Genomic DNA, 12,850 nt, shown 5'->3' on the forward strand with positions numbered 1-12,850 from the left:
TAGCAATTATTTGTTTAGTCTGCGCGTTAAAATAAGCAACGTACATATTATCGTGAAATAGTAGAACTGCGTTCTATATTTTCCGTTCTCCGTACTTCTCATTGTATATGTGGATACATAAACAATGATAAGTTTGAAGAATTTCCGCGCTACGAATTGTGGCCAAAATTCTCGCAGCTTGTGCAAAATAATATAATTGTGCGAGAGGCAAGTACATCCGAAAGTCTTCTTAGCATCGACATGTTCGTGAAAATCAGTGACATGGAACATCGGACATCAGTGACAAATATCGAACATGCAAATTTCACCATTAACAATTAAAACCATCGACGAAGAATAATACAAAAATAAATTTTTCTATTTTTTCGATAAAATATATGCGCCAGGAATTCTGCGTATTATATCAAAAAAGAAAAGGAAAAAAATAGGAGGATAAAGAATCATTTAGATTTCTGTAAAATCCTAAGCGAGGAAATTATTCGAAACTACTGTTACATTGTGAAAAGGGAAAACGCCGACCTGCGCTACAAGTAAAACCACAAAGATTAGTCAAAGGACATTGTCCTAATTATATTCCACCAACCGAAAAGAAAGAGGCTCCCAGCCGACTCTGCGTTGTCTGTGGCGATACAAAAGAGACGGTACAGAAGAACGCAGACATAAAGAAACAAGATGTTATTGGGAAAACTATAGCGTCGGGCTATGTGCTGCCCCGTGCTTTATATTATATCCTACAGAACATATTACCGGCTATTAATTGTTTACGCTAATAAAGAATCCTATTTTCCGTGTCCATGAGCACAACTATCGTTCCTTCGCACCCTACGCCCCGATTTTCACTTTACTATGTTCGAAACGTAGGACATTAATCAGCAGCGATAGATATCATAATTCTAACGAAGAAAACAAATCTAATGAAGGAACAAACCTGATCACTTTTGCCGCGTTAGGACGAAAAAGACACGAGCGTTAAAAGGTAGAATATTATACTTGTCTCCAATTTACACCTTTTTGCCCGTACGATTAACTTTCCCTTTACCCGATTAACCGATAAATGAAAATAAATAAAATTGAAATTAAATGAATAAATTCTAAACGAAATGTGAAATCAAATTTAGAAACCGGAGGTTTGATTTCGCTGCGCCCTGTGTACCTTCGCGTCTTTCAATTTCCCATAAATGCATCGAAATCCTCAGTTTCTAGCGTTGGATTTGGCTCGTATATAGGTTGGCGAATTATTCCAAAAAACGTGATGCATGTCAATTAGAGGAGTACCGAGTGACAAGGGGAGGAAAGTGAAGTACTCTTGTTGACGAAAGCGCATACGCGTGGACAAGATCGGAGGAAGATATTCGCCACGAATATAAAGCAAGTTAGCCGGTACGAAGGGAAAAATGTTGAAATAAATTTCCTGAATACAAAGAAAGCTCGGCGATTTATAGTCTGACAGCTGAATTCTTCGATCGCGTGTACCCTTCGGTAGTTTTTAGACGCCGGCTCCACTCCTTTTATTTGATCGGAAGACCAGCTATTTCCAGTCTTTTAGATACAAGCCTCTACCCGACTTTCTTTTTCTCCCTCTTCTTTTTAAACAGCCATGCCTGTAATGAATTACCACCGCGTCATGTCCATATTAAGTTACGTTCACTTTACAAACTTACGATAAATTACGTTTACGTTATACGACTATGATAAGTGTCAGGCTTACAACTTGTACTTAACATCTGTGAGAGAATAAGTGCGGTAACATTAACAGTGAGTTAATTTACACCCACTATTATTTGTTCTTCGTTCTGGTTTTCCTCATCCTCTTACTGAATCACACTTTAGATAAGTCACTATTAAATCATACTTCAGATAAGTAACTATTAGATCATACTTGATTCAATTGAGATCGAAACGCATACAAGTCATTCGATCATTAGAAATAACGCTTGAGTGTTTAGTAAGTATTTCTTAGAAATTATGAAATTATGAAATATCCATTGACATTCCCTTTCAATTGTGTATGAATCCTGAAATGCACCAACAACCGTTGGATTTTCGCTATTTTTCCGATGTACAAAGTAAATAAACTTGTACAATACAATGTATAAGTGTAGAAAATAAATTAACACACGATACGATAGAAAATTAATAACGAAGATAGAGTCGATGCAATTTTCTCGTGATAATCATCGTGTATCATAATATACGATAATAGACTGAGTGAAACGTACTAGCAGTTGGCAATAAGATCTAGGCCGAAATGTGTGACTGTCAGAGTATTAAATGATTGCATGGAAGAATTTGTTATCCGAAGGAACGGAATAACGTAGAATGTAGAACGAAGCAGTTTGGAATATATTTTGTGAAACAGTAGCGAGGAGATAGAAAAATCGGATTAAAGAGTTAAGTAAATTAACGGGATCTACGAACTTGTCATTTCGATCATCTTTGTAAATCAGTGACGGCAAATTAAGAATTATGAGAATTTTGCTGTCGATAAAACAGTTGAAAGGCCATGTAAAGAGGCGCCCTCCTTACTTAAAATACCACTTAAAATTTGTTTCGAAAAAGTATTTTCTGTGATTCTATGGTTGTGTCACCGCAAAATCATAAAGATACAAAGATATCGTGCTGGAAAAGCGATTTAGGAATAGAAAGAGAACGTTGCACAGATATCCCTTCTGTCCTTGCTTAGTAACGCATGCACATTCGTAAATATGTAGTGTAACACCGATTAACGAGCGGCATCGGCATGCATGCGTTATTAGACAAGAATAGAAGAAAGTTCTATGCAGCGTTCTCTTTCTATTCTCGTATCATTGCTTCAGCTCACTCCGACGCCCTAACTTTATATCGCGATGGTAACATATGACTGGCGCACTCTATCGTCATATCGCTACATCTGCTACAGACGAATTACTGTAATAACGATCGTTCAAAAATACAAATGTTCTGTTGTACCACCTACAATTTGGAATTATTACTGAAATTAGATCGATTCCTAGCTATGTGTGTAATTACATTCCCATAAAAACATAATAGCGATTGCAGCCCATTAGCTCATATTACGTATTTTGTAATTTCAAATGCTATTCTTGTATATGAGTGGAACATTATTCTATTTCGCAACGCTAATTTACTAAATCCGTAATCATAAAATAAAATCTCAAAATAAACCGCGAAGAGTGCTTTATTACATTTGCAATTATATTTAATTTAATTTTGACAAAAAAAAGAGATAGAAAGAAATGAAAAATTCGCGAAAGCACACACCATGCATGTGTTCATTAGTCACGCAACGCTAATAAACACTAATCTGTGCACTCATATTTCAACATAAGCAACACTAATACCGAGATGTCCAAGTGCAGCCACGTTCGAAGCTGCTGATGCACGACCACCTCTGTGCAACTGTCTTAGCTGCTTCAGGTGATCCAGAAACGGGGATAGGCTTCCACAATTCCAGTGGAATATTTTGGGCATTTTATAGACGCAACGCTACTTACAAGAACGCGATCATTCGTCAACGCAACGCTAATCGAAAAAATTATGAAAGCAATCCCGATGAAATACATCGCAACGGTAATTCTTAAAGCGGATTTAATGTAAGTTACTATTACTAGATTGAATAAAAGCTACTTCAATTATAATCGATAATCAGAAACCGTGGTACTACGAAATTAATCCAAAATTAACATCGCTTTAATTTAACTTTAAGTAAAACAAAACGCGAGAAACTCTAATTTTACGCTTTAATAAGTTCTAGCAATTCACGATCGAAAATACTGAAAACAATCGCGACATTTTACAATTCGTAACACTAAAGCAAACGCGATCATTTTTTCATCGCAACGCTAGTCCAAACCGTAATTAATCAATCGCAACGCTAATGCAAATACCGCGACTAGCCCAAATGAGGATGGGCCGACATATACGTCGGCAACAAACAAATTACAACTAATACTACTACAAATACTAAAGACGAGCACAGTGACAAAATAGTAACAAGAATGACTTCCCATGCTCTGTATCTGGATGACCCAGAGGATGGGCAGCCATTAGTAGTTGCCCTCTTGAGTGGCAGTTTGCCGGGCCTCTTCGGCTCATAGCCTCTTCTTTCTTCGGGCGCGATGCCCGCTGAAACTTACATCTAGGCTCGAGACTTTCTAAATCGCAAACCAAAAAATAACTTATAAAGGTGAAATAAAAATATAAATCGCGGAAGCTGGCCCAAATGCATATGGATGAACAACGATCAGAGCGATCGCTGTCCGTTCGCATGTGCGTGCTCGAGCAATACATAAACGCTCGTTTCGAAACCTACTCGCGACCACGATCGCGAAAATCGAAAAATCGATCAACTATGCCAGAGACGTGACATTCTGCCCCGTGCCAGGCTTCGCCATCCATTTTTCAAATTACCTTTCCTGAAATAGATTGGACACGCGAGAATGAGCCTACCCGACCAGAGAGAAACCACACCAACGCACTCACTCCACGATTCTCACACATACCACTCGGGCGCAAGAACCTACACTAGAGAGGACGTCCCGGGACACCTCCGACACCCGAGTTTGACACAACTTGCACACTCTAATGTACGTACCATTTTGCTGAAATCGACTGACGAAAGTTAGCGACCATTACTAACAACACGATAAAAGTAAGTCCTGTGACTTGTTGATTGTAATTCGTATAAATATCCATAATTCAAAGAAACGATAGGCGGTACGAAATTTGGTACCAGTTATTATCATTATCATCTTTAAATTTATAATGAACGGAATAATAGCTAAAACGACGCAATTCCACAGCCTAACCACACGCACAATGTGGAAAGTACGTCGTTCACGATACACTAACGCATCGTCAATCGCTTAGAAATTGTTATAAATTCGTCAATGGTCATCGTACCCGTTGCCTTTCTCTCACCCACGTAGCACCTGGGCACGTGAGTGAGGTCCTGGCAACGAATACGGAAGGGGTTAAACCTGAAAATCCTAACTAAAAATGATATTTATGCATCTATTTTGTATTTAACGGGCTAATCGTTCTTCATTTTGCAATTTCAAATTTTATTTCAAATTATTATCACTGTATACTCTACTTTATTAATTTAATGAATTACCAAAATTCTAATATCGAATGTGTTCATAAAAAGCAATATAACATAATTATTCGCTCAAATAATTGACTCTAAACTCTAACAAATTATTGAAACTTTAATATTGAAAGAAAGAATAGACGGAATAAGAAATTGATTTAATAATTGAATCAAGATAAGATACTAATGCCAACAACCTCAGGCGATCCCTTCGTCGAAGCACAATTTGAAAAGTATGAAAGCAGTACAGAAAACTTGTTGCTTCGATTCCGAGATCTGCCTATCGCGAAATTTCTTCTTGCGCATAAAATTCAAGACATTTTTGTACGGAAGGACTAAGCTTCGATATCTTTCTATTTTTTAAATTAATACTCAAATACAAATATAAAAGCCAAACAATTAATAAAAATAATTTCCATTTTTAATGCAACGAAGTCGGAGGATATCCGACTTCTCCACGAAATATTCAGTTGTCATTCCGACACTTATCTCATTTATTCAAATATTCACATCTCATTTATATACGTATATTTGTATGGTTATTTGGCTTCTGCAAATATACATTTTTAGTATATTCTGATTTTAGAAGTAATTACAGTGAATCATTATATTAATACTATTAATATAAAAACAAATAATATAATACAAAAACGCGATGTGCAAGAAGACCTATCCTCAACTAATAAATAACACACAGAAAAAAGAAATGTTACTACTCACGAGTATAATAAATACCCGCGGTCACTGTGCTCGCAAAAAATTCTACGTAATACAACCAATCACTCGTGCCGATTCGGACTTTTCGTCCTACGACATGATTGAGTGACCGGAGGAACAAAAATACATGCGACTCACCACAGATGCGAAGAACCTGTCATCGATGCTGATCGTCATAGTCCAGAAAGTCGTTATCAATGACGTCATCAAACAGGAACCATCGAAACCCATGGCACAAGTGCAGGTTACAAACAATCTGTAATAAAATATTCAATATCACAATTTGTTCTTACGTTGTTTGTCCATATAAAATAAAGATAAACATTGGTATTCTAATAATTGAAAAGTTGCGCTTCATTCGATAATAATTGAAGCAAAACGTATGCACAAATATTTAACTACATAATTGAAATATAGTATTCAAAGCTTTCATACACTTAATAAGTTATTTCTACACTGCTGTATAGCAATTGTGTAGCAAAGATTAGTATTGGTCCAATAAAAAACGAAAATAAACATGTACATACGTCTGCCTTTGTTATAATAACTCAATCATTACCAAATCTGCATAAGAAGTCAAGAAATTGATTATTAATCATCTGCAGCGTCGTTTTTGTATCGATTTAAATTATCGATTATGAATCTCCCATAGCCTCAGTGCTGTAAACTGCTAGTCTTTCATCAGCGAATAATATATACAAAGGAAAACCAACAATTTCAAGTAAATGTACAAAAAACCAATAACTTATAATATTTGAACAAATTATAGCAAAATAAATCAATAATAGAATTCAAATTACGCTTCAGAGGCAAGTAATATAAAGTATCGATGACTCTAATCGTCAAATATACAATCAACGATAAAAGTACAAAGAAATTTCGGAAAGCTACTTAATTTTACTAAAAATGATAATTGATAAGTGAATAAATAAAAACGTACTATTCTGATGATGCTGATAGAAGCGTAAAAATGATGATAAAATCGAAATTAAGATACTAATAATGACGATGTGACGCGACGTACACTGGCTCCACGAATTTCAATACTAATCCTGAATTACCAATCGTGGAGACTTTAATATAGCCTCCGCCAATAGAAGCGCTCGGTTTGAGTTCGCAATATTTTCTGCCAATAGGAACGGACTTCCTTCCATATGAGCGCGCGATAATTCAATCTAATCAAATGGTCAAATTAATTAAATTGTTAAATAAACAACATATTTAAGGTAATGTTCATTGCCAATTGCGAATAAAATTATGCTCTTAACGGAAAATTTTCGTGTCTTATAACTATCTATTATTAAATAAAATATGGTATAGTAAAGTAGGCTATAGTAAAAGTAACACTACGACATATTATTTAAATATTCATACTGTTATTAATATATATATATTATTAATAAATAATTAAAACATACAATAATTAAAAGAAAAAAGTGAGAAAGATTATTCTACCATGTTTTATGAATGTATTTATTTAATAGAATAGTTATTATTATTAAAAATTTTTAATAATTAATCATTTAGAATAGTCGTCAAGAATTAAGAGCAAAATTATGATAAAAAAGGAAATGCACATATATAATACTAGAGAAGAAATAAGAGTGTTTACATCCGTAGTTTTAGTTGTTTCATAGTACAGGTGTTGTATCCTGAAGGCGTCAAACGCTAGCATATACAAGAATCTATAAAATTAGAGATCTGCCCTGTTTGGTTGTACGCTGACATATACAAGAATCTATGTATTTAAATTTTAAGTTAGAGCATTGACTAAGAATACGATAGTTGTATATTCGGCTGTGGTTCCTTTATGTTAGAGTACTATTCCGAGAACAACCAGAACTGCTCATAAGCGTAAGCATTTTCATTTTCTCTCTGGTAATACATGTTCAGTTTATTTTCTGCAGCTAAAATATTTTATTACTGATAAGTGTTAAAGTTATTTCCTACAACAAAATTTTTTTATTACTGACACTTGTTAAAGACATTTCCTGCATAATAATGATAATAACATAGTTCCAAATGCTTCCGTAATGTTTTTATGGCAAATTTTATGCTTCATAACGCATGTACATTGATTCCAAGCATAATTTCACGAAAGAATGGTTTGAATTGAAATTTCCAATATCATGTATTAATTTATTTGTTTCAAATACTTAGTATTGGTATAAGCAGATAAGTGAAAGCACGAAAATGGATGAAGTTGCAAAGCTCGAACACCTGTCTTTGGTTTCGAAAATATGCACGGAATTGGAAAATCACTTAGGGCTAAATGACAAAGATTTGGGTATGGAATATAATTTTATTTATATTAATAAAAACACAGATTTTGTTACTCTAATACAAACATATCCTATGTTCTCTTAATTCTCATAGTCTCTCATTGTTTACATTTTGTTGTTGACTAGATTATATATAAACTATATTTAATTATTAATTATATTACATTATTATAATTATAAATTATATTCTCTCTCCTACAGCTGAATTCATAATCCATTTGGCAGAGAAAAATGATACATTTGATAAATTTAAAAAAGTTCTCATTGAAAATGGTGCTGAATTTTCTGTAAGTAATTTATGAAGCTTATCCTTTTATCCCTTTGTTCCTTTATCTAGCTGCATTGTAACGTTCAATTATTCATTTAGGAATCTTTTATGGCCAATTTGCTAAGAATAATACAACATATGAAGCCAACTAAATTGGAGGAGAAATCATTGAAACCTCCGACAAAGCAAGATGAACTAGCTCAAAAATTCCCTGCCCTAGCACTGCCAAATGAGGAACCAAAAATTGTGGATGAAAAAGAACTCAAAGACGATGATATAGTCAGCAGTGCTATGGCAAGTTTGGAGGAACTAGCACCATCAAAAAAGTCTAACAAAGAAGATAGCAAGAAAGAGAACCAATCAATCGATAATAATGATAAGAAGAACAAACACACAAGAAGAAGTAGATCAAGAGATAGAAGAAGACACAGATCACGTTCATCAGGTCGCAGAGACAGAAGGCATAGGTCTAGATCTCGTTCAAGGTCACGAGATCGTTCAAGATCCAGAGATAGAAGACGTCACAGGTCCAGAGATCGTAAAAGATCTAGATCACGAGACAGAAAATTTCATAGGGACAAATATTCCAATAAACTTGATCGATCTAGATCGCGATCTGTAGAAGAACTTTCCATGGATCCAGAAGTAGGCAAGATCTATTCAGGCAAAGTAGCTAATATCGTACCTTTTGGTTGTTTTGTTCAATTGGAGGGTTTGAAACGAAGGTGGGAAGGGCTTGTTCATATCTCACAATTAAGAAGGGAAGGAAGAGTCGCCAGTGCTAGCGATGTAGTATCTAGGGGTCAGAAGGTGCTCGTGAAAGTCCTCAATATTGGTGGACAAAAGGTATACAAACTTATAAAATGAAGTAAATATATTTTTAAATAGATTTAGGGCTTTACTAATTGAGTTTTAATAGGTTTCTTTAAGTATGAAGGATGTTGATCAGGAAACCGGCAGGGATCTAAATCCTGTTGTGGCTGTTACCAAAACTGAAGAAGATGAGAAACATTTGAGAAATCCAGATAGGCCTACTTCCTTGTTAGAACTCCAGGGTAATTGGGACGAGGACGAAACTTATTCTAGAAAACGTGTGCAGAGATTGTCTTCTCCAGAAAAGTGGGAAATTAAACAAATGCTTGCCGCATCTTGTATCGATAGGTATTACTAAAATTAATTAAATAATTAAATTTCTTGATGTAGTAACTTCATTGTTTGAACTTTACCTTTTTCTATAGGAGTGAATTGCCAGAATTCGATACCGAAACGGGAATCCTCCCACGAGAAGACGATGAAGAAGAAGACGTTGAAATAGAGTTAGTGGAAGAAGAGCCACCATTTTTACATGGCCACGGAAGAGCTCTTGGAGACTTAAGTCCTGTTCGTATAGTAAAAAATCCTGATGGTTCTTTAGCGCAAGCTGCAATGATGCAGAGTGCTTTAGCAAAGGAAAGGAGGGAACAAAAAATGTTGCAAAGAGAACAGGAAATGGATTCTGTTCCAACAGGTCTGAACAAAAATTGGATTGACCCTCTACCAGAAGGTAATTTTTTTATTTCTACATACACTTAAAAACTTTTTAATATAAAATACTTTAACAATACAGTTTTTATAAATTGTATAGCTGAAAGTAGAACATTAGCTGCGAACATGCGTGGAATCGGCCTTCAAACACAGGATTTGCCCGAGTGGAAGAAACACGTGATAGGAGGAAAAAAGTCTTCCTTTGGAAAGAAAACAAATTTAACTCTTCTTGAACAGCGTCAGAGCTTACCAATATATAAACTCAGGGATGATTTAGTTAAAGCTGTGACGGATAATCAAATTTTAATCGTAATTGGAGAAACAGGATCAGGAAAGACCACGCAAATTACACAGTATTTAGCAGAAGCAGGGTTCACAGCCCGTGGAAAGATCGGCTGTACTCAACCTAGAAGAGTGGCTGCCATGTCAGTTGCCAAAAGAGTGGCGGAAGAATTCGGTTGTCGTTTAGGACAAGAAGTTGGCTACACGATTCGTTTTGAAGACTGTACTGGTCCAGAAACCAACATAAAGTAAGTAATACGTTCTTCAGTTGCATAGATACAAATATTCAATATTAATGTTCAATTTTGTAGGTATATGACTGATGGTATGTTGCTAAGAGAATGTCTCATGGATTTGGATTTGAAGACATACTCTGTAATTATGTTGGATGAGGCACATGAACGTACCATTCACACGGACGTTCTTTTTGGATTGCTGAAACAAGCTGTAGGGAGGAGGCCAGATTTAAAGCTAATCGTTACAAGTGCAACTTTGGATGCTGTCAAATTTTCACAATACTTTTTTGAAGCACCGATCTTCACTATTCCTGGTAGAACATTCGAAGTTGAAGTAAGTGATTCAAATCTATGTTTAAAAGTTTTTATAACTGAAAGTATTAATTGAAATTATTTTAAACAGGTCATGTACACCAAAGAACCAGAAACAGACTATCTGGATGCCGCACTGATAACAGTAATGCAGATACATTTGAGAGAACCTCCAGGAGACATACTTCTATTCCTAACTGGTCAAGAAGAAATCGACACAGCTTGTGAAATTTTATACGAACGTATGAAATCTTTAGGTCCTGATGTTCCAGAGTTAATCATTTTGCCCGTGTATTCGGCGCTTCCTTCGGAGATGCAGACGAGAATATTTGAACCAGCTCCACCTGGTTCCAGAAAAGTGGTAATAGCCACCAATATAGCGGAAACTAGTTTGACTATCGATGGAATTTATTACGTAGTTGATCCAGGATTTGTGAAACAGAAGGTCTATAATTCTAAAACTGGAATGGATAGTCTTATAGTAACACCAATAAGTCAAGCAGCTGCGAAACAAAGAGCAGGGAGGGCTGGCAGAACTGGTCCAGGAAAATGTTATAGACTTTATACTGAAAGGGCTTATAGGTATTTGGCTTAAAATTTACAAATACTTTGAAACACTCTATATTTGAAAATATGCAACAAATAAACTATTTAATTATAATTCTTTCTAGGGACGAAATGCTTCCGACGCCGGTTCCAGAAATCCAACGTACTAATTTAGCAACCACGGTATTACAATTAAAGACTATGGGCATCAATGATCTATTACACTTTGATTTTATGGATGCTCCACCTGTCGAATCGCTGATTATGGCTTTGGAATCTCTACACAGCTTAAGTGCATTAGATAACGAAGGTTTGTTAACCAGATTAGGAAGAAGGATGGCAGAGTTTCCTCTAGAACCTAATTTATCTAAAATGCTTATTATGAGCGTACATCTTCAATGCTCTGATGAGATATTGACCATCGTCAGCATGTTATCTGTTCAGAACGTCTTCTACAGGTAAGAAATGATATCGGACGAGAATCGCGAACGAATGTTTAATTTTTGTAATTTTTCTAGACCGAAAGATAAGCAAGCTTTAGCAGATCAAAAGAAAGCAAAATTCAACCAACCGGAGGGCGATCATTTAACTCTGTTGGCAGTTTATAACTCCTGGAGAAATAATAAATTTAGTAATGCATGGTGTTATGAAAATTTTGTGCAAATTAGAACTTTAAAACGCGCTCAGGATGTTCGGAAACAACTATTAGGTATAATGGACAGGTAATTATCAGTTTATTTGTAAATACAATTTTTTAATATCTAATAAGATAAACTAATTATTTATTTGGTTTATCAGACACAAATTGGACGTAGTATCTGCGGGTAAAAACACTGTAAGAATTCAGAAAGCTGTTTGTTCTGGTTTCTTCAGAAACGCCGCAAAGAAAGATCCTCAAGAAGGATATAGAACCTTGGTAGATAGCCAAGTTGTCTACATTCATCCAAGTAGCGCGTTATTTAACAGACAACCGGAATGGGTAAGTCAATGAAGGTTAGAAACGTAATTATAAAAGATACATATGACCAATTTTTTCTTTCATTTTCTATAGGTAATTTATCATGAATTGGTCCAAACTACAAAAGAATACATGAGGGAAGTGACAACTATAGATCCAAAATGGTTAGTAGAGTTTGCGCCAGCATTTTTCAAATTTAGCGATCCGACCAAACTTAGCAAGTTTAAGAAGAACCAAAGATTGGAACCACTTTATAATAAGTACGAAGAACCGAACGCTTGGCGAATATCAAGGGTTCGAAGAAGACGTAATTAAAATGTTTATTATACAATCTGTAAATAGTATTTTGTACAGTCATTATTTAAAAACTAACCAATAAATAGCTCGGATATACTAGTTGTTTTCTTCACTTCACTTCTTTGCGTATGATACAAAATTAAATATTAGTTACACAAAATGTTGCTTTCCATTTAGACAATTATAAAATATGTTCGACGTTGAAATTGTAATAGTAGTTCTCTATGCTTATATGTATTTATAATTTCTTAAGTAAAGTAAATTACGCAGAATAATTCGTGGGCAATTATCTCGTCCATTGCAAATTTATAGCCTTTTAAATATTTACACTCATAA

The 12,850-nt window shown here is 35.1% G+C and overlaps 1 protein-coding gene across 1 annotated transcript; it reads left to right on the forward strand.

Moving 5' to 3' along the window:
• Positions 1 to 8,002: 8,002 nt before the first annotated feature.
• Positions 8,003 to 12,613, forward strand: LOC117217144 (ATP-dependent RNA helicase DHX8). Its single transcript, XM_033464511.1, has 12 exons — positions 8,003 to 8,096; positions 8,293 to 8,378; positions 8,459 to 9,205; positions 9,279 to 9,520; positions 9,598 to 9,902; positions 9,984 to 10,413; positions 10,477 to 10,735; positions 10,805 to 11,295; positions 11,385 to 11,717; positions 11,778 to 11,981; positions 12,058 to 12,238; positions 12,311 to 12,613. Exons 1-12 carry the CDS (start codon positions 8,003 to 8,005, stop codon positions 12,530 to 12,532), a joined length of 3,594 nt encoding a protein of 1,197 aa, XP_033320402.1. The 3' UTR covers positions 12,533 to 12,613.
• Positions 12,614 to 12,850: the final 237 nt, after the last annotated feature.

The sequence above is a fragment of the Bombus bifarius genome, unplaced genomic scaffold (assembly GCF_011952205.1).
Source record: "Bombus bifarius isolate JDL3187 unplaced genomic scaffold, Bbif_JDL3187 scf7180000007974, whole genome shotgun sequence".
Classification (NCBI taxonomy): domain Eukaryota; kingdom Metazoa; phylum Arthropoda; class Insecta; order Hymenoptera; family Apidae; genus Bombus; species Bombus bifarius.

Bases quoted from the DNA above. Each gene is read 5' to 3' on its own strand.
- LOC117217144 (XM_033464511.1), top strand. From the start codon at position 8,003: ATGGATGAAGTTGCAAAGCTCGAACACCTGTCTTTGGTTTCGAAAATA. The intron at 9,206-9,278 runs GTATACAAACTT...GAGTTTTAATAG, and splicing joins TCAATATTGGTGGACAAAAG to GTTTCTTTAAGTATGAAGGA. The intron at 12,239-12,310 runs GTAAGTCAATGA...CATTTTCTATAG, and splicing joins TTAACAGACAACCGGAATGG to GTAATTTATCATGAATTGGT.